The sequence below is a fragment of the Ciconia boyciana genome, chromosome 13 (assembly GCF_034638445.1).
Source record: "Ciconia boyciana chromosome 13, ASM3463844v1, whole genome shotgun sequence".
Taxonomy (NCBI): domain Eukaryota; kingdom Metazoa; phylum Chordata; class Aves; order Ciconiiformes; family Ciconiidae; genus Ciconia; species Ciconia boyciana.
Genome location: NC_132946.1, coordinates 5,074,756 through 5,096,530, shown reverse-complemented (window position 1 = coordinate 5,096,530; position 21,775 = coordinate 5,074,756). Strand labels below are relative to the sequence as shown.

The following is a 21,775-nucleotide window of genomic DNA, read 5'->3' as shown; positions in this document are numbered from 1 at the left end:
ATCTAGGATCTGAGGAGAGGTTTTTAAATTTGGCTGGTTGGTTTTTTTCTTTTTTCTTTTAAAGTTCAAATGATGTTTACATGTAGCGAATTTTAATCCTTGTTCTTAGAGGGGATTTTCTGGAGAAAGCTTTGATCAACACCTTGCTTATCCCGTAACTGCAGAAATGTACTTGCCTGGCTTTAAGTGAGTGTCTCTGGGGTACACTTGTTAGAAAATGATGGCCGACTTGGTGGCCTGTACGCATTCACAGGTGCCAAATGTCTGGGACACAAAAGCCCTTCCTTTCATTGTGAAGGACAGATCAGCTGTGGAACGCTTTCAGATTTGTCTTTTGCTCATTCTCAGTGAGGGCAGGTTTAAATTCTTTTCTCTAATCTTTCAGGAAGATCACAGGTTTTTAAACAAGCAGCCAGGTACAGTAGATACCAAGACCTAAGGAAATCTCTAAAATCCAATAATATTTATTATTTTCTTGTATTTACCAGGTATCTAATAGCATTCTCCTGAATCTAAGTTGATGCTAGAAAACTCCGACTTTCTTTGAACTTGGAGCCTAACTGAAATTTAGTATTAATTTTAGCTTTATCAGGACTCTTTGGCAGATGACCAGTATATACCTGCAAGTGTCTGCTTCCAATGTACTGCACCACAACATCAGGTTCACTTAAAAATATGCTACAAAGAAATAGATCTTAGAAACTCACATATGATCAATTGTACATATTTGTTTTATGCTCTACAGAGCATATTTGATCTTAAATCTTCCCTGTGAAAATAGTGTTTCAATTATTGTTGTCATAAAATAAATTCTTGAAGGCATGCCTTAAATAATTTCCCCCAAAGTCACTGCAGATGCTTTTCTTTATTTGAGTCCGGTGAAGGATAGATGAGAATGTCTTTTTTTTTATGTTTTCGTCTTTTTTTTCCTCATTTTTTTTTGTTAGCACCCTTTCATTTCTAAGTAGAAGAGTGTTTAAACTTGTTACAAGTAGGACAAGCAGCAACTAGATTGTCAAGTGTGTGATTTTATTTGTGCCAAAGTAAGGAGTTAAGAAATGCATTTATTAAAAAAAAAAAAAAAGCCACATATGAAGATATATTTGAAAATAGAAGGCAGTATTTTATTGTCTCCCATTTCTTTCTTTCCTGCTGCTTGACAGTAAACCAGAATCTGCTGGTGAGAATTGCAGCATCTGAAATAGCAGCGGTTCTCTGATTCCTGCAACACAGCCATGTCCCCAGCTCAGCTTTCCTTCTTCATTTCTTCTCTCAGCTCTTGTCTCACCACCTAATTTTGCGTTTCTGGACATTATGATTAACTGACAGTTCTAGTTTACTTAATATGCAATTACTGATATGTGGTTTATTAACTTAATTTACCTTTATTAAGAAGGCAAGCGGTAAACATCCAGATACATGAAGCGCCAAGGCTGTAAGATGTTAAAAGTTCCTTTTTGTCCTCAGGAGAAAGCGACTCTCGCTGTCTGCTGCAGAAATCCATGCAACCGCTGCCAGATCCCTCAAACCTGTTTCCTCCTCCTAAAGGCATGCCTGTTTATATTTAAAAGGATGCTTCTCTTACGATGCACTAAAGTGCATTGTAAAAATATACAGCCTCTTAAAAATCATTTCCACTGATGAGTTATTTTAAAATCTTTTTAAACATAAGCATGTTTTGGATTTTGCTGCTAAAAACCCAGCGGGTCTGGATGCTGGCCGCGGAGGCACTGCTCGCCCTGCCGGCTGCCTGCAGTGGGCTGCTGTACCTGGTGCCTCTCGCATCACTTTGAAGATGACTCTGAGGCTAATAGATTCCACTGCTAGACCATGGATATTTTTTCCCCCTTTTTAACTGCTGTTGAATAAGATTACACACTTTATCCACTTATATAGCCGATATTAAAGCTATCTGGTGAATTGAAAAGCCACCTGAGTGTTCTTTAGCTAGAATAGCTTGAGGCTATATATTTTTTCATGTTAAAAGCTCTAATGATGTGCTGGATGATAAGTTTCTAGGCAGAAAGAAACCCCTCACTGCGCATGGGGGAAGGTCAGGTCAGTGACAGACACTGAACTTCCAAATTGCTCTTTTTGCATGAGGAGTTGTGAGAAGGGAATTTCAGAGTGCAGGAGAAGAAATTTGGTCTGCTTTTGAATTTAGCTGCTGAATCATCACGGGGAGCTGTGTAACTAAGCAGTGGCTTAATTTCCTTAAAACTACATGGGACAACACTAGAAATTTATTTCTGAAGTAGTCCTAAAATACAGAGTGGGTTTGTAGACCTCAGGGAGTAGAAAAGAGGAGGAACAAGTCTGTTTTGTGGAGGGCTCACTCCCAAATAGCAGTTGCTGGGTCACCTGCACTTAGTGGCCTGTAGAAAAAGGGCAAAATCAGGAAAAAAAGCCAGGTGTCCCATCCCTATCCCAGTCTATGGAGCAGGACTGGTGAGAGAGAAGCTGGAGGGACTGTGTCACCACCAGCCACCCCGGCCGCGGTGCCTCTCCTTGGGCTCTGCAGTATTTCTGTTGTTTACAGAAAGACATTTTCTCTTTGTAAATCAACTGTATTTAGGCCCCTGTCTCTTATTATGCCCAGGAATAGACCCTGAAAACTCTCTACAAGGTTTTAGAAGCTTCTCAACCTGTATTTTAGGCTCTGTTTTATCTAATAAAACATCTGAAGCTCCTCTTTGCTGTAGTATGAACACACAAAAGGGTAGAAGTCATCTTGTGGCTAGAGTTGAGTTCTCCATTAATCTTTCCCTAGGGCTAAAACTAACAGCCCTTGCAGTCTGCGTGAAAGCCCTTACAAAGGGGAAAAAAAGCTGTTACAAATGTGGCTGTTATTTGTTCAAACATTTGTTTAAACATTTGTAGTGTGATGCTAGCTTTTTTTTTTTTTTACCCTTGCTCCTATTCTTTAGTTTGTATATATTTCAGTGAATCCTTTCAAACTTGTCAGACAATGAAAGTTTGGTAGTTTAGCTAAGTAAAATTAGGCCTGTAAAGGAGTATGATTGTTTTCTATAAACACTTTAGGATGTAAACATCACAGAGGGAGACAACAGCTATTTAAGCTAAAGGACAGCTTCAGCAGAAGAACAAATGGGGTACGTTGGCCATAAATACATTTAAGCTGGAAATTAAGAGTGTTTTTAACAGGCTGAACAACAAAGCTCAAGAAACTTTCCAACCAGAAAAGTGGCATTAAAAAAACTTGATATTTTTACCACAGGCCCCAGTACATTCAGAAACGGGATTGCGTGACGGGATGGCAGAGACAGGGAACTAGGCTGACCCAGGAGGTGCTTTCTAGTTCTCTGCTCCACACACAGTTAGCAGGAAGCTCCATACACGTAAAATATCTTCTTTCCAACATTTTGCATAGTTAATATATTTTTTCCATTTTCTCCTTTAAGACTCTGTCTGTGTAATATTACACATCTCCTTAAATTAGGAATGTGAGTATTTTCACTCGCTTCAAACGGAGCAGCAAGTACCTGAAGTTAAGTGCATTTTGAACTGCTTGCAGTATTACAGGCTTGACTGGGTAAATCACACATTTTGTAGGTTAATTTCTTTGAGTAACTTTATTTTTCAGTTAAATGCATCAGAAGTACTGTTGTAACCTATACGGCATATCACACAGGCGCGGAAGCGGGGGATAGAAAAGGAAGGGGTGCAGGTTTTCAGGCACTGCTTTACGACATGGGCGATCCAGCCAAGATTAATTTGTGCAAGGCTTCCTCAACAGTTGTTGATGAAATCTTTTGTAATTACTCCTCTTTGTCATATCCCCTCTCATACACTGGCTATTTAATTTTGTGATCTACTTGTTGTATTTTATTTGTGTTTTATTCTTTTATTTGCCCTTTTTTTTGTTTGTTCACTTTACTTGCAGTGGAAATGAACCATGTGTTTGATCTGATCTGGGCAAAGCTTAGTCACATTGACAAGAGAGTATTGAGTCAATAAATATAACTGACCTAGACCACTCACTTGTTTTGCTTGTATTGTGTTTTGTAAACCTTTTTCATATCTGGCGTTTTATTCATATGTCACAATGTCTGATGTCTGGATCAAGTTGAGGACCATATATATAAGAATCCATTTGCTGTGATTGATTCAAACAACTAGGCCATTTTCACTATAAATTTGATCCACAAAGCTAAGATTTTATGTTGTTGCTTATTTACTTCGAGTCTAGAGTCTAGTTTCTCAAAGGTTCAAGATCAGAAATTATGTTAATATGTACGTATTTGAGGCATCTTAAGATATCCTCGGGTACTGAAAAGTCAGAATTCTTCATATACCAACCCTGTACCATTGGATTGCTAATTATTTTACAAATACATACTTCTGACTCAAAAAAACCCTCCATCTGGAGTTTTAATGTTATTCATCAAACTAAACAAATGTGACCAGGAATCCTCAGAGGAGAGTCTCTGTTATTTTTCTTTATGTCTAGAAATCTGAGCAGAGACCTGTGCAGCGCACAGCAGTGCACAGCAGCATCACGTATTTCCCTTTTCTTGAAAACGAATACAGTGCTTCCTAGAATAAAAGTGAAAAAATGAAATGGTAACTTTTATTACCTTAACGCTCTTTCATTGTATAACCTGTTAATAATCACTCCAAGAAATAGGGGACAAATAGACACGCCATGTTTTAGGATAGAGTTTTATGATTAAAAAATATGCTTTTTTTCATTATTTGCATAACGCTTCTCTCTTGTGCCCGCAGGTGGTTGTCAGCGTTTGCTAGTCTGTTGATCAGGCTCCAGTTCCTGTTGTGCATCTTGTACTGCAAAAGGGAAGGGAAATTAATCTATTATTGATTAGGATCCAATTCCCATTGTGTATCTTGTACTGGAAAGGGAAAGGGGCATTAATCCACTGTGGGATGATAAACCAAACCATCTGCAGGTTCTACCTGGAAAAAGTGAAATGTAGTTTGTAAGGTCTGGGGTTTTTTTTCCCTTGAGCAATCTTGAGATGCCGTGTGATTGTCATTTCTCCTCTTTTCTCATATTCCATGCTACATAGGCAGAGACTGCACATTCTTGATGCCATAATGTCGAACTATTTGTATGTAATAATTTTGCTATTTGTATTGGACTCTTATCTCCTATTCTGCTTTTTTTCTAATATAGGTATCCATAATTTGGTAACAGGAAGCTTTGCATGTATCCTGCATTGTAATTGTGAAGTCATTTCTGCATACCGTGCAAGTCTGAAAGTCTGTAGGAAGTTTACGGTGAAAGTTTTCTAATCTTTTTCTCCCAGGTTAACTTATAAATGGTTTCAAAGTTCTGTTAAAGTATTCAATTCCTCCATTAGCTTCCTCCATTAGAGGGTAGTGTACAGGTGATCTTTTCTGCAAAGTGTTTTTCTCCCTTAGACAAATTCATAATATGAAGAAGGAAATCCACTTCTGGGTACTGATTCCTGTGGGATTCCTTCTTCACTGGAAACAGGACGCTGAGCAGTAATTGCAGTAGTAACTAAGACTAAGGGTAGGAATGACTAGCAGTCAACATCACATTCCAGGCTTTACCCCATACTAAGTAAATGAGGGTGATCTGGGTGGTTATTTAGGCAATCCTCCCTCCTCCTGCTCATGGTCACCTTGTTTGTATTAAGTGTCTTGAAAGGGTTGGGACCTATTAGCAATTTAATTGCTTAGCCTCAAAAATAAGACTTGCCATTTTTCTCAAGTCCGAACTCAAGCTATTACTTCTTTTCAAGAGATAAACACTTTCTCTCACCTTTTATTAGGGCTGGTTTGCACTGTATCTCTCTGAGGTGGATTTGAGCATCCATTGAAGTAATACTCTTAATATTCTGCACCACAAACACAGATATAGATAAACTTTGCATGCCATAGTGTAAAGTCTGGGAAAGAACCTAATGTTTATACATTTCTGAAGGAGAAAACAGCTTTTGTATCTTCAGTCGTATGGCCCGAGTGAGATTTCATCCCTATTGGGAAAATTAAGCACCCAAGTGGCTTTGATAAAGTCTGTGATCTTTATAAACTGTAAATTATAATATTTAAAATTCCCTGTACCTTACAGGGCAATATATGTAGAGAGATAAAAACACTGTCTTTTCAGAGATGATAGGCCAGTCTACATAATTACTGTATTTAAATAACAGATTAAAAATTCTACAGCTCATCAGTATTAAAAAAAATCAGTGTTACAGACTACTTGGGATGGGTTTTCTTCTTGGTCAGGCGGGAGGAGAGAAGGGGGAAGTTCAGTGTGATCCAAGATCGGCGTTGTGCAGTCATGCACAGTCACTGGTGGTAAAAACAAATAGACCGTGCAAGAGGTGTTCACTCTTTCTTTTTCTCTCTTCCCTCAATACGTCTCTGCTTTGTGCAGAATTACCAGACTCTTGAATGCCGCAGTCTGGAGAGGAGTTTATGTTTAGAGGGACAGAAAAACCCCAGATCTTCTCCTTGCCATTTTGTCTCTTCTTTTTTTTTTTTTGTCTCTATTTTTTGTCTCTTTTTTTTTTTCCTCTTTTTAAAAAAGTCTAATATGGAAGAATAATACTTGTGCCAATTTACCTTAATATTTTAGGTGGTAAATGGCAGCAGTTCACCAAGTGCTTCATGAGCAGCTGGGGATGGGAACCACAGAAAGAGCTGCAAGATAAGCTCCCTCCACTTGTGACTCGGAGTCCTTGGTGTTATGATAGTCAAGCCTCAAAGATTGGCTGGGGCCGGTCCTGAAGGCACGTCAGTTACTGGGCTGTAGTAGATACCGGTAATAATTAAGACGATGTCTAAGGAGAAGGTTTAGAAGCAAAGGGTAGATTGGAAATACTGTGAGTGCTGTGGCTAAAACAGATACAATGTGAAATAAAGCAGAGCACGCTCTTTTTTGGAGAAAACTCTCTGTTTGGATTAGGACTCTCGCCTGTGGCAGTCCTTCTGTCCAGTCGTCTGTTAAGGGCTAGAATGCGATTAAGAGCACATCCCATAAGTGTTCTTCAGCGCTGTTCAGCCTTGCCTCTGCAGCTTCCTACAAGTTCCCTGCAGACTTATTATGTCTAATAGTGAGGCATCCCTTGGCTACAGGTCCGGGGTCAGTGTTTTTCCCTAATGTTGCTTTGCTTTCTTAGCTGAGAGGAGGGGTTCAGAAAGCAGACAGAAAGGAAAGAAGATCTTTCCTTTCAGAAAAGATAGAATATGGGTGAGAATGGTGGTGTCCCCTATTAGCAAATTCATCTCACTGTAACTGTGTTCTTGTATGCATTTGTATTGCTCTCCCATTTCAGTGTCTTTAGTAAATATTTCCTTCAGAGAAACTGAAGTTCAGTCATTAAAATAAAGGATACATGGAAAATTGAGCAGTTCTTAAATAATGTGAAACATCTATAGGGGACCATGGGACGGTAGGGAGGGGAAATGGCCAGTGACGAGTGCAGAGCAGCTGCCTGAAGGAGGGGAGGCAGAGGAGGAAGAGGTGGTGAAAAGCCAGAAGGAAACAGCAGAGTCCGAAAAATCTGGGACAAGAAAAAGTCTGATGCAGTACAAAAGGAACAGTGAAGAGGAGAAAAAAATTCAATTGTTTTCTACAAAGGATTTTCAAAGAAAATGTCTGTTTACTAACAATGACATTCCACATTGTATTTTAGTGTAGCACCAGTCAAGTAAAATCATGTCAGTGTAGTGCATTAGGAGGTAGGAGAGGGATGGAGTGGCTTTATTGACGGGTAGGATAAGAAACTTGGAAAGTCTGGGTAGTTTTTCATTATCTGATTGTTTGAAATAGCTCTCTACCTTCCACAGCCTGACTGAAGTCTGATTTGCTGTGTCACATCATCAAAACAAAATCACAGTGTTACTCCTTATCTAGATTAGGAGCCTGGCTACTCCGATACTCCAACCCGTGGAGTTCTTACAAAAGGATGAAATTCTGAAAGGATGGGGTGGACACACAGATCCCATGTTACAGCCCTGTTGAGATTTTTACTCTAAAGCAAAACTAAATTCCTCCTTTGATATTTTGATTAGCCACAAAACAAAGCTGCAAACTACCCCCTGCAAAAGGAACCATGGGAATGTCCCTGTTGAGTTTTATTTGGCAGGACTGGGGCCAGACTGAATTATGGCAAGTGGTTTCTTTGTGCTGCAAAGGGAAACTTAAACTGTCTTTGAACATGCAATAGGAGTATGCATGCTGTCTACGTACTGCTTAGATAATACTTTGAAAGGTTGTTGTTTTCTATATATGCTTGCTACACCTGCAGCTGACCTTTGTAGGTATGTTACTTAGAATCCAAGCGCTAACCATTTTGATGAGCCCTTTGTATCACATCAGTATTAATTCACTTGCTCAAAGTCTTTATCAACAGCCTGCTTTTAATAGATTTGCTTCAGGGATAGTACAAAATAAAAATAAGCACGTACTTTGTTTAGATTCTTGTTATGGTCAGGAAGAAAGTCAAATCTTATGTTTTCCTGGTTGCAGGCGGAGTAACGTGCACGTTTATTTCCCCTGCTTATCTGCTCACTGCACAAAGAGCCGCTCGCACGTGGTGAACTCCTAGAGGTTACAACAAAGCTGGCTTCTCTTCTTCGGCTGGTTTTAGTGGGGTCGAGCCATTCTTCAGGGGAGCTAATAAGTCAAACAAGTAGTTTTCCTCTTTTCCAGATGGAGATAAGATTACTGCCAAATTAGTAACTGTTTGTTGATGTTTTAGCATTTACTGTTGTAAACCCTCGTCTTGCACAGAAGTAGTGGTGAACAGTAATGCTGAGGTTATTTCTTCTCAACGGTAACAAGCTACTAATCTGATTGCCGCTTGTTTTCTATTTTTTCAATGACTATCTAGAAAATTCCTGCCATCAACACCTGTAAGACCACTATGGAAATCTTCTGAGAAAATAGATTTGCTACCTCATAGCATCATATTTCCCAGAAAGTTGTTGAGCAGAAGTAAAATCTACTAAAAGCTTGTTTTTTCAGATCCCATGCGAGTTGCATATAGATCCTGCGTCAGGTCAACAGAACATATTTATGGGAAGAAATAAATACGTGCTTACCACTTCCTTAAGTACTATTCTTGGATGCTTGAATTTATTCAGATGTGTGGGTGGCATTCTTAAAACTGGAAAATTATACTACATGCCTTCATCTCCCATAGTACACAATTTGCTATCAATTACAAAAACGTCAAAAGGTAAAAATTTTGTCATTTGGTAACTCAGAAATTTGCTAACCTTGTGAACTTTCTGAGCCCCATTACGAAAACCTCTGCCTATCCAAGAAGTGAAAGCGAATGTCAAATGGCTTCTGGCATGCCGGATGCGAGATAAGCAAAGAGTCTTCTATCCATTTTCTGTTCTTTAGGGAATTATCGTCAGGGTTCATACTTGCATTTGCCAGTTTCCCATTCTGCTTAATGGGCATGGGTTAGCCGCCTTTGCAGAAAACATTTGATTAACTGGCTTGCTTTTCCATCAGTTCAGTTTTATTTTCATTACTTTCCCCTATAATTCGTTTATTGGATTCTGTATCTTTAGAAAATTTTATTACTCTTTTATTCAAGCTAAAAAATAGCTAATTTTTCTTTCCCAAATGAGTTGCTTGAAGCAAAGTACCTATGAATACATGGGTATTTTAATTCACTTACTAAACGTATACAGAGAAAATTTACAAGCAGCCTTTTTACCATTTTTTAAGTGTATGCTGACTGTTGCATAAGCTAAATTATTTACAGTATGATGCCTTACAAAAGAGTAGCAGATTTGGGTTATCTACTTTGCTGGTAAGAAAAAGGGATTGAAGTTGCTGTGATATGCTGCTTTGTTAATTTTATATTTGTTCCCCAGTGTGTAAAATCTTTTTAAAGAACTAACATGAGTATTGGCAGACTCTTTTGAAATGGTATGGAAGTGGTAAGATTAAACAAAACATGAAAAGGTCTTAAAAATATAAGTCAGCAAGTGTTTGATAAAAATAAAAGTGCTCAACAATAGAAAACCTTTAGGATGCTTAATTTATTTGCTCTCTATTTGAGAATGGCCCCTGCACTCCATCTGGGAGTAGTTCTTGCGAGTTGTGTGTCTTGAATGATACCAGGCTGGGTATGTTGAAACAGTGTGTTTGTACAGTATAATGAAAGCCGTCGAGAATGGTCATGCTGAAGATCTCCCCTTAATGAGGAGATTAAAATCCATGGTGAGGTTGAAGAGTGAAATTTGCAGCTGTGTTGCTTGATGAGATCCTTTGCCTGGAAGGTGTCAGTCCTCACCCTTGCAGATGTACAGAGTCTTCACGAGGTTTCTTTCTGCCCATGCAGGTGCCATAGACCCGTCTGACACCGTGGCTCCCGTCATTGTAATCCCTCCACAGAATACAAGCGTCGTAGCAGGGAGCAGCGAAATCACACTGGAGTGTGTGGCCAATGCAAGGTATTGGAAAAGCAGCGGGGTTATAAGGAGCTCATTTTAATGCACTGTCCTTTACTGAGAAGGACATAGGAAGTTATTTTCTTTTTTTTTTTTTTTTATTTTAATGATTGAAGCAGAATGCAGCATGTAGCTTGCTCTTCAAAGTAACCTTATGAATAAACTTGTTTGTCCAACATTACTGAATTAAACATTGATTTTTCTGGCCACATAAGGATACAGGCAGAGTTACCTTCCCGCCTGTTACTGACACGGTAAGGAAAGTAGTATGGTGTTGTTCAACTAGCAGACATTATCTTAAGGGAAAAGTTTTGTTAAGGGTTAATAATATTTCAGCTGTATTGCCTATTGCCATGAAAGGTGATATGGTTGAACAGTCTGTGCTTCCTAGTAAATAAATTAGTGAGGATGTCCTATGAAGTAATTTATTACAGACGCTCTCATTTTACAGTGCTCAGCTGTTCATAATGCACCCTACTATTGAGTTCACAGCATTCCTCCTATGTTTCCATTTAGTTGGCCTTAAATAGCACTGAGTTCCAGTGGAAGTGAATAGTTGAGGTCCTCGGATGATCAGATGACCAACCAATTCACTTTCCCCTCTGAGGGCAGAGATGTTCTTGTTATCGTTAATATTGTTTTGGGAATTGAGTTATAATGAAAGCACTTCCCATGCAGCTGATTCCCGTAGCAGTATTTACTCCTTTTGCTTGGAGAAATCAAACTATTAGCACTTAAGTTCTATTGCTGTATCAATTAGCTGTGCTTGCGTAATGCCACTTGAGTAGTCTGTAGTCTTGATGTGTAGAAGTTAGAGATGCATTTACCTCTTAATAGCGAATGGCAGGGATAGAGGAAAACTTCCAGAAGTTTTCTAATCTGTGTATAACTGCAGACAAGACTATTCTGTAATAGATATGTTTTATTGTTGTATTCGTGTGTGGTTTTTTTTAAACCTCGGCAGACCTCTTGAGAGACTAAGCATGACCTGGAAGAGAAATGGAGTAAAAATAACCAGTGGCGTTAGCAGTTTTGGGAGACGACTCACTATCACCAACCCAACCTCTGCTGATGTGGGGCTGTACTTCTGTGAAGCACAATTGAGAGACAGCACAGAGGAACCAGCAAGAGCGAAAGCCTTCCTTTCTATAATGGGTAATTCTCACAGCAATGTGTTTTTTAGTAAAACAGGCTCTGGACTGAGGTATAACAGGAAATAAAATTGATATTTTAATATTTCATTGACCTTACATTTGAACCTTTCTTCAGAGAACAGAACAAAGGAGGTGAAAGAGGGTTATCTCCCAAATTAATTCAGCTGTTCTTCCCCATGAATATAAATTCATCAAATAGATTTTTTTACACACGGATGTGATTCTGAATCCCCTGTGAAACCATACATTTAATCAGAAGTTGGGGAAATACAGTAGTACAATCCTTATTGGGCAGCTTCCCCATCTTGGCTTTTAGATGCATTAAATCCTGATTAACTCCCAGCTTGCTTACATCTAGTTTTAATATGTCAAGTGCCTGTATTTCCGAAAGAAGCCTTTTAGGAGCAGTTCCGTGCGTTGTCTGTTGCAAATGCCAGTCAGGGGGCCAAGGACGTTCCTGAGCACACGGGCAGGCAGATATCATTACTGAGGTAACAAAAGGGAGAAGGAAATACCATTAAAATTGGTGCTACATGCTAGACCTTTGACTCCAAGGGATACTTTGGACTTCATATGTTTAAAGGGACATTGGTGCCCTTTCACTGCCCGTTTCCACTATCACCTCTGTGTTGGAGTTTTGCTGTAGCAAGGAGGTGGTCATTCGGAAATGGTAGTTACCGTGCATGTCATATCCGGATATAATAAAGCAAATTAGCACACTGCACACAGTGTAGAGGTTTTTAGGACTTTTAGAATAAAAGAGACGCTTTAGAACAGAGACATTTAGATGTTTTAAGCAGAGCTGATTGTGTAAAGTCTAGCTTTTATGTAATAGTCCCAGTAATAACTGTGCAAGAGTCCTGGAGCGGTTATTGCTCTGGCAACGATACAAGTCTCAGCGTTGATCAGAATTCATGCACATGCATTTCTTTAGTGCATTGCAGAGGGAATTCAACACGCAATTCTCTACACTCTTTTAGCCTTCTGAAAATAAAGTTGTAAAGACTGCTGTATGGTCTGTATTCTACTACAGCAATTTATAGTAGTTCATGCTAAATGAGAAAACAGCTCTTCTCTCTACAAAGCTCTGTTCCAGGTTCATTTGTAGCACTGTGTCTCTATTATATTTATTATCTACCGGATGAAGTTTGGTTCCAGTCTTTTTCTTTGTACTCTGTTTCTTAGAATTATTACCTCGCAGCTTCCCTCCCCTTTAAGGAGCAGAGACGGATTTCACTTATTTATGGTTTTTGTTTAAACTCTTCCTTATTCATGAGATTTTATTGTAACTAGTTTAACTTTGCTGCTATGCTGTCAGATCCAGCCTAATGCAATAGTTAAAGCAGCCTCTTGGTTAATATAAAAGATTCTTAAATACAGTTACAATAAAACTGAGAAACAATCATCGGGGAATCATATTAAACTAGCAGTGCTGCCTTTCTTTAGTAGCTTATCTGCTCTCTTGCTTTTAAATGTTTTATTTATTTCTTATCCAGTTTTAGGGGGCTGTCAGGGAATGAAGTTATGAAAAGGCCTGTAGATAAGAACAAGGAGATGAAAGAAAGCAGAAACAAATTGGTTACCAATTACTTTTATTTCCTTGTGATGGAACAAGACACTTCAGTTGCAGGTGTTTACTCAGTGTGTCAGCAAAGCCTGATAGATTTCTTTATTTATGAGTTTCTTGAGCTGCAGGATGGATCTCTAATTCTAAACAGGAAGCTGAATCAAAGGATTAGTAGTTAATGCATAACTTATATTCAGCCTTACGGTTCTTGGATGGATCTGGCCGTAGTTTAATTAGTCAAGGGACGGGTTCTAGAGGAAAGCGCAGTCAAGATTGAAACCTAAGGATTTTTGCAGTGTATCCCTCATAGTCTGTTGGGGTAGTACTTACAGAGAATCAAGTATGCCTGTCCATTTGCATGTATAAAATACTTGTAGTGTGTACATGTTAATAGTGACCTGACAATAACCTGTACTTCTTGGAAGAATAACACAGTCTGGACTTAATAAGGGGTCTTGACTAACAGAAAAAGGAAATTGTGTTAATAGAAGAGGTTTGTTTTCAAAATGATTGGGATAAATCAAATACAGACACTCAACAGTATGGTAATGAGAGCTTTTGTGGATTAATAGAAAAAAATATTTTGCTATTAACAGGTAGAATAGGGGTAGCGATAAAAAGATGCATCAACTATATCGCAAATACTGCGTTAATCGAAGCTTTTTTAGGAATATACCAGTCCTTTCCTCTCCCAGCTAAGGGAAGTCACATAACTTGAGTGTGGGCTCAGATGGTGACAAGAGCTTTATTAGAAGGCGGTGGAACTTAGTACAAAGGCATGTACTCACTTCAAATTATTATTTGTGACCTACAGTATTATCTCTGAATTTTTTTCTGAATATTTCTGAGAGTACATCTCAGTTTGTAAATTAAAATCACAATAATATTTGAAAAATCTGAATCTCTAATGTAATAAAGCAGCACTGCATAAGCAAGAAGAAAATCCTCTGGTCTTGTGCTGCACTGCAATTTTCTTCTGAATGTGGCAAGGAGCTTTCTGACATCTTCATATTGTTCCAGCAAAGATAAACTGAGGTGGTTCCAAACCCTGGTTTTATTAGCTGCAGTTGTTATAAATTTTTAAAGGGTAGCATGTTCCTCAGTTGGCAGAGTAACAGTTTGGGAAAGATTTGTTGCAGATTAGATAAGAGCACATTTGTTTTATCACTAACAGTTTGAAGATTAAGTAATTTAAGGAGTCTTCTCATGAGCAAACCAATTTGAAAACTGAGCTAATCTTAAATTCTTTTGCTCCAGTCCTGCAAGTTCCGTTAGCGACAAATTGCAATAGTCATTTTTTAAGTGATTGTTCTATGGGAAATTATGAATTTTAGGAGCTTAAGAAAATGAGGAATGAAACCCTTCCACTATGTGAAATCCATACTGCTCTCTAAATCAGATGCAGTCAGAAAGTAAAATCTGAACAAACTGAGGAGGAAAACAATTAGAAAGAATGGCCTGGTATGATGAGGTGTTGAAACACTGTTGGCCTGGTCAAAGGAATAGGATGGAATAAAGCAGAATCACAATAGAGGGCTTCCCTTCTTTTTGGAGCAGTTTTGTGCCCAAAAGAACTACTTTAATAGACATATTATTCTCATCTTGGTGTTTCCTAGAGAGAACTTTTACATCCCAGCTGGATAGATTTCTTTCTGAAAATAAGATGATAGGGGAGCGTGGTAGGTCTGTCTCTCCTTTAGAGGCTACCCTGGTTCTCATCAGGTATGGATAGAGCTTCATGGGATCATGGGATTCAGGAACAGATCAGAAAACTTCTAACGTTAATATGGAGGGCCCACCTGGCTAGGCTCTGAGACGAACTATAAGGCTATTTCTCCTTCGCCGTTCTTCTCCAGGAGCAAGTGTGGAGATGCAGAAGGGCCTTCTTTTTGCATTGCCATTGTTCATGAATTTGCATTGAATGTATATAGAACTGCCAGAACAGAAGTTATTTTCCTCTGCAGCTAGCCAACTCGATACCTTGTGCTCAGATCTCTGGAAACAATAGCTCCCATGGCTCTAGCTTAGACACTTTTCAAGACATCATTTGTAGTGTTTCAAGCAGAGGAAAGAATTTTTCCATGATGATTGTGTTCATGTATTTTGCTAAAGAAAAGACCATGATGACTGTGTTCATGTACTATGCATAAGAAAAGAATAAGAGTTTTCAGGAAAACTATAATATAAAATGTCTTTGGACTTGCCTGAACTTCAGTTTGGGCTCAAAGCAGAGAAATGTTGACAATTTTTGATTTGGTGAGCCTCAGAGATTCTTGAGATGGATGCAGACATGTCGCCTTGGCCCCAGATGTACACAGGACCTACATCACAGTGAAGCAATGGGACTTCTGGGGAGTCTGGCTGTGTCTCTGACATTCAGGAGAAGTTCCCTGTTCTTTCAGTTCTGCAAACAGGAGGTGTGTTCCCTGTGCTGCTGCAAGGTTTTAGAACACACAGACTGCAGCTTGCAGTAGGGGTAGCAGCAAGAAACTAAGTACCTTTTAATCTCTTTCCGTTTTAACCTGATATTCATGCAAAGAAAAACCCTGCTTCAAGGAACCTGTTAGACCTGTGTATGCAATGTGGGTTCTCTCAGCATGGACAGTCTGATCTACTGTCTGGAGTTAAGGACTTTGTACCTACAAGGGGCTCTCAAGTTTCCAGTTCTCCTTTCTTTACAGGATATTCACCAAATAAATTAGTTTATGGTAATGCTAGAGAAAGGCTTCCTTATTTAAGGCTCAATTTTCCTCTTAAATATGCAGGCCTGAATTTCTGAGTGATGCAGGAATTTCAGCTTTGGAGGAGCCCCTGGGGCTTTCTCTGTTCTTTCTGACTTTCATGTATGTATCTAGGATTAGGTCACACATCTCCAATGCAGCTTGAAGGGTATGTAACGGATGCTGGCTGCTATCTTTTGAATGTTAAAATCAGTGACCATGTAACTCTGCGTGGGGGAAGTTAGAACAGTATCAAATTTTTCAGGCTCCCCAGGGCTTTGCAGAGAGGCTATCTTTTCAATGATGGCTGTAGTGCAAAAAACCCCTGAAACCCTCAACAACTATTAAAAGCATGCATTTATATTCAAATATTCTTTTTCCCCTTTGCTTGTTCTTGACCTTTTAGTTAAGATCAGTCAAACACCAATACAATATCTGAACAATACAGTATCTGTTTCTTTCAGTGTAATACAAGATGTGACCGCTCTCATTGCATAGCATGCTGCACTGCCGGCAGGGCGAGCTCAGTCTAATGGGTCCTTTCCTATTCTAACTATTGTGATTCTATAATTTCAAAAAAATTTAAATGTTTGACCCGATACCAACAGACTACTGCCATTCCTAGAAATTGCTGTGTCTGGGGACTTCTGTCTGGCATGTTACATAGTTTGGAAGACATTCTCATTTCACCACACATATTAAATTTCAACACATGATTATTGCCTACAACAACAAATGTTCGAATTCATACTGTGTCATTCAAACCAAGCCTTATAAATATGCAGTAGAGTCATATATACAGACAGCCAGAATGCCCCTTCAGAATGCTGTCTGACCCTTATAAATATTACTGCATTGTTATGACCTCTTTCTGATAGTTATTCACCAGGTGGAGTATAGCACCCAAATTGAGATACCCTGAATTTTTCACTTGCAATTTATGCTGGGTCTACAGGCCCTCAGGCACACACCTGATGTGCAGGTGATACACCTGACTCACCTGAGAAGTGAGGAGCCTAGATTTCAGCTGTCCAGCACCTGTACCTAGAGCTTTTTCTTCCACAGCCTGAGTTCCATTGAAGCCATAGACCCTCACTGCAAAGGACCTTTTGAGCATCCACATTGTTAGTGTAAGACATGCATATGGAAAAGCATATGGAAAAGCAGCACAGCTTGCATGGAAATCACTGTTTCGTTTCCCTCAAAGCCCTGAGAGTATACGTACACCAATACTGCTGTGATTCTCTCATACCTTAAATCACCAAGACTAATTTTCCATGTATATTAGACTTGGGATGCCACAGCACTGTTGTCCATGTGATATACTAGATCTTCCAGAATTCCCTTATGAATTAACCTTGTCTTCCCACCCAGGCTTGTCTCTATCTCCAGGCAGCAGAAGCAGGTAGTTAACAATCAGTAAATTGTAGAGTTGCTTCTGGAAGGTTTTCTATATCTGTGCTTATCATGTAAGAACAAGATCTGACTCCTCTATGGGCAGTTGTTGCCTCAGCCTCTCGACCCCTCTATGTCAACTGTAGCATTTGGCAGGGCTTCCAGCTGCTGGAATGGCTGTGAGAATTGAGTTCAGCAGGCTTTAGTGTAAGGGAAAAGGTGGGTTTGGGCTTGATGAAGACTGGAAATCGTATCTGTTGGCACACCTACACCCTGAAAGTCCTCTGGGAGTTGTCTATGGCCTTCAGATTGCATCTTTCTGCTGCTCCTGCTCTTTTTCTGTCTTGTCTGCTTCCGTTTCTCCCTGCTTCTTTCAAAAAAGGCTGATGTGAATCTTCCTTTTATAACATCACATCCCGTTTGCTAAGTGACAGTTGTCACTGACTTCAAGTTCCTTGTCAGGTAATTCATTGCTTGATACCTGCTCGCCTAAGCATCTCTTAATGTAATAAGTTTCTTCGAGGGTGGCATAACAGCCTGTGTGGGATTTAAAGGAAGGAGCACAGATTGTAGGATAGGATTTTGGGAGAGGCACTGGGAAAGCAGACTATATAAATATGCCAAGTATAACTGCAGAAACCGTGTGCAACAGCAGCACATAAGCAGTGGCCATGGAACCACTAGCATCTTTGAGGTCACATTAAGTGCTTTGCAGCTGGACTGCAGGCCCATGTTGAAGATAAATCTGCAAATTTATCACTGGTGTGTGAATATGTTGCTGATCTAGGAGAAAATTTGAGAGCTGGTAGCTGAAGGTTGCCAAGCTTAGAAATTGGCCTGTTAAGGTCAGAGTGCCTTATAAAGGGGAGGGTGGAAGATGTGCAGTCAGGAACTCCCTAAAAGGAGGAAAATACACTTGAACCTCACGGACTGAAGAGACGTCCATAGAAGAAGCCCAAAGTTAGATGCGAATGTCTGGATGTCAGGGTATGTGTCCGGACGCTGTCTTGCTCCTGCATTGCTTTGGCCACCTTTCCCCTTTGTGTCCCCTCACAATCAAATTAAATTGCCATAGAACGAAAGATTTAAATTTTGGTTTGAGAGATGGACAGGTGGACGCTTACCTGTGTGTCCACAGACAGATACATAAGTAAGGACGGACACTAGGCTGAAAGTTTGGAGATTAAAAAGATAAAATTCTGGAAAGTGGAGGGCAAGGAAAACATCAGACAGGGCTTGGAGGATGGCGTGAGACGCAAGAGTGTACTCAGAGTTAAACGTGGACTTAGACAAATTGCAGAGGACTCAGCAACTTAGTTGATCAAACATGTCAAACACAGTGTGCCATCAGTGAATTTCAATTAAACGTTCAGCTTTTCAATTTGTTGTTTAGATTAACGCATGAGATCATATGCAATAAATCACAACTTACTATGCATGTTTATTAATAGCTTTATATTTAGGCAGTGAGGATCAATAATGTTAACACATGTATATTATTAGAATGTAATCAATCAGGTAGCTTGTTTTATTGGTTTTGCTGGGTAAATGAGTGTTCCAGGCTATTTTGCAACCTCACCTCCTCCTCTGCACAGGATTTTGAGGACTAATATTGATTGACTTTATTTGGAATGAATACAGAATTGTAATATCCATTGGTGCTCAAATGACACCCCAGTTCTGTACACTCAAGCAACTATTTTCTTGTAGTTAGTGAGAAGGAGTGCTGGGAAAGGGGGTTTTGGATTCTAATCCGGTGCTTACTGATGTGTACCTGCTGGCGTGTCACGTCATCACTGTGAAATGACAGCAACGCTTGCTATACTACAGGTGGTAGCAGGAGAAATAAGATTTTGCAAGATAAAATTATATGATTTTGGTTTTATTTATGAAAATACTAATGTCCTATCAATAATACAAACTGCACGTCTGGTTTTCAGACATGTTTAGTGAAGAGATTTGAGAGGACGTCAGCCCAGATGACCTTGGATCTTGTTGTAGCTTAATACATTTTTTAAAACATACTCGATTTCCTTAAAATGAAAATACAGGTAACTTGTTCTCACAAGCTACTTACATTGTGGTTTGTGTATTTGCTAAAATTTACCAGTGAATTTGTCTATGGTAATATAGCACTCTAGTTATAATCAAATAAAATGCTTCTAAAAACAGTACTCAGATGATAATTGCATTGAACAGACTATGACAGTTTTTAGTTACCATGATAATTACTGCAACCTTAGTGCCTGTGGGACTTTGACATGATGCTCTTCAATTTTATGCTGCATAGAAGAAAGAGTTACATGACAGCATACTCTACAATTTCTGGAATCTTGTCTTTGTTTAATTAAACGTCTAATATCTTTTTTTTAGTCCTAATGATAAAGTGTGGATTTTTATGATTATTACTATAACTTCAATTAAAGCATTAAATCTGTTGGCTTTCAAGAAATAAAACAGTTGAGAAGAATTTTTTTTAATTATGCTGCACTTATCCTCTGATGTCAGCTCTCTGACATGCTATGGCACTTTATTTGACATGCTTCATGCCTTCACGAGGTGGAATTTAGTTTAGATACTGAAGCAAACTATCCTATAAAATGCTATGTTGTAAATATAAACCTTTATAAACCTCTTGGGAAGGCCCTTCTGAACGAAGAATTAAAATGTTCCATGATTCAGACCTATAAAATGAAAAGTAGCCCCTGCTCTGAGTATTAATTTGCAGTGCAAACCCCTAAATCTTACCTTACGTTGACTTGACTCTTTGGAATTCATACTCAGCATAGCAAAAAAATATTGGCTTTTTTATGCTGCTTTTACTACCAAAAAAGTGCCTCCAAATAGAGACAAACTTAGACAAGCTAGTCTGTTTGTAACGCACTGTATTAATACAACGCGCGTGGAGAGATTATGTGATGAACATCTTTAAATCAACACCTATTTTTCATTTTGCTGTGGCTTTGTTTGATTACTTTTGTCTGCTTTCCCCGTTCTGAAGAACCACCGTATTTTACGGCTGAGCCCGAGGGCGTGATTTTGGCTGAAGTGGAGAAAGACGTGGACATCCTGTGCCAGGCGATGGGTGAGTGTGCAGAAGCGTTCAAACGTGGATGAATGATATGCGTATATCCAGTACTGAAGAAAGCATCTTCTATAAGCTCTTAATGTTTTGAGGCCTCGGCGTTATTGCTAATTACCACAGATCCCAGGTACAAGGGAGAGGGATGGCCTCTGCCCTTGGAAAATCGCGCAGTCCTTGTAGTTTAGTTTAGACGTGAGTAAAGCCGGCACGTTCATCTTTGTTGGGCAGGGCAACTCCCGCTCCTTTCCCTCTGCTAGCCTGCCTTTGCTTCATAGGTGTCACTATATAACAGACACCAGTGTCTTGAGCCAGAAAATGAGCTGAGGTGAAAGTACGGTTACGGAACCCATCATTTGCAATGCAAACAGTCAATATTTTCAACAATTCAAATGTCCTTTTTTCTAAAAATTATGGAACTTTTATACTGAATGGAAATGTCAGTAACTCTGACATTTAAGTGTTCTTAAGTGTTAAGAATTCTGCAGGAGGACTATTACAGGCTGTTTTTAATCGGCAGGTGTTTTAATAACATAAAAGGCTTCAAATGTCTAGAATTCCATCTAACCCAAAATGGTTTTTAAGATGTATTTCCAGAGAAATAGAAGCACCACCTCTTTTAGCACTCTAGCAAGACAGGAGGCCTCATAGTCTTGTGATTAGAGCAAGTTTGTCTGTCACTGAATTGCTGCATGACTTTGGCAAGCGTCTGAACTTTTTGTTGTCTCACTTTCCCTGATGCTGAGTTTAACAAGCAATACACATAAAAATGCCATGAGATCCTTAGGTAAAAAGTACTCAACCTTGATTAACAAAACACCCAAACCTAACTAACAGCTTGTTTGGATAGGTTCTTTCTCCAGATCAGAGCCAATAAAAGATATTCTTTATTGCATGATTATATTATTTCCACTATGATTTAAGCATTTTTTATGCTCTATGTAGGAAAGGGTCAACACTGCTTTTCTAGAGGGAAGCTTTTCAAATACATCAGTGCGACAAGCAAGCATGTGTGTAAGGTTGATTCAGAATTTCAGAAGCCCTTGACGAGGTCTCTTACCAAAAGGCTCTTATAGAAACGAAGCTATCAGGTTCTATGAGACAAGGTCTTGTTGTTAATTAATAACTTTTTAAACAAACACAGCAGGACCTGCTGTCAATGGAGTTCCCCGGGAATCTCTGCTGGAACCTGTGCTGTTCAACATACTCATAAATGCCCTGGAAAAGAGGGTGAATAGTAAGATGATAATAGTTGCTGATTATAGAAAATTATTCAAGATAGTCAACATTAAAACTGACTGCAACAGAGTCGCAGAAGTGTCTGATGATTCAAACTGACTGGACAACAAACTAGCAGATGAAATTATTGACAGAGATGAAATTACCTGTTACTGTGCAGAAAAGGTATGTCTCCTGAAAACATCAG

At 39.1% G+C, this 21,775-nt stretch overlaps 1 protein-coding gene across 4 annotated transcripts in view; it reads left to right on the top strand.

The window, feature by feature from the left end:
* The window catches only part of SDK1 (sidekick cell adhesion molecule 1), a 427,429-nt gene that overhangs the window by 256,280 nt on the left and 149,374 nt on the right, over positions 1-21,775 (top strand). For all 4 annotated transcript variants that reach the window (XM_072878276.1, XM_072878277.1, XM_072878278.1 and 1 more), the window contains 3 exons: positions 10,323-10,434; positions 11,396-11,586; positions 20,269-20,352. In XM_072878276.1, the coding sequence (XP_072734377.1) occupies positions 10,323-10,434; positions 11,396-11,586; positions 20,269-20,352 (387 nt within the window). The remainder of the gene's footprint in view (positions 1-10,322; positions 10,435-11,395; positions 11,587-20,268; positions 20,353-21,775) is intronic.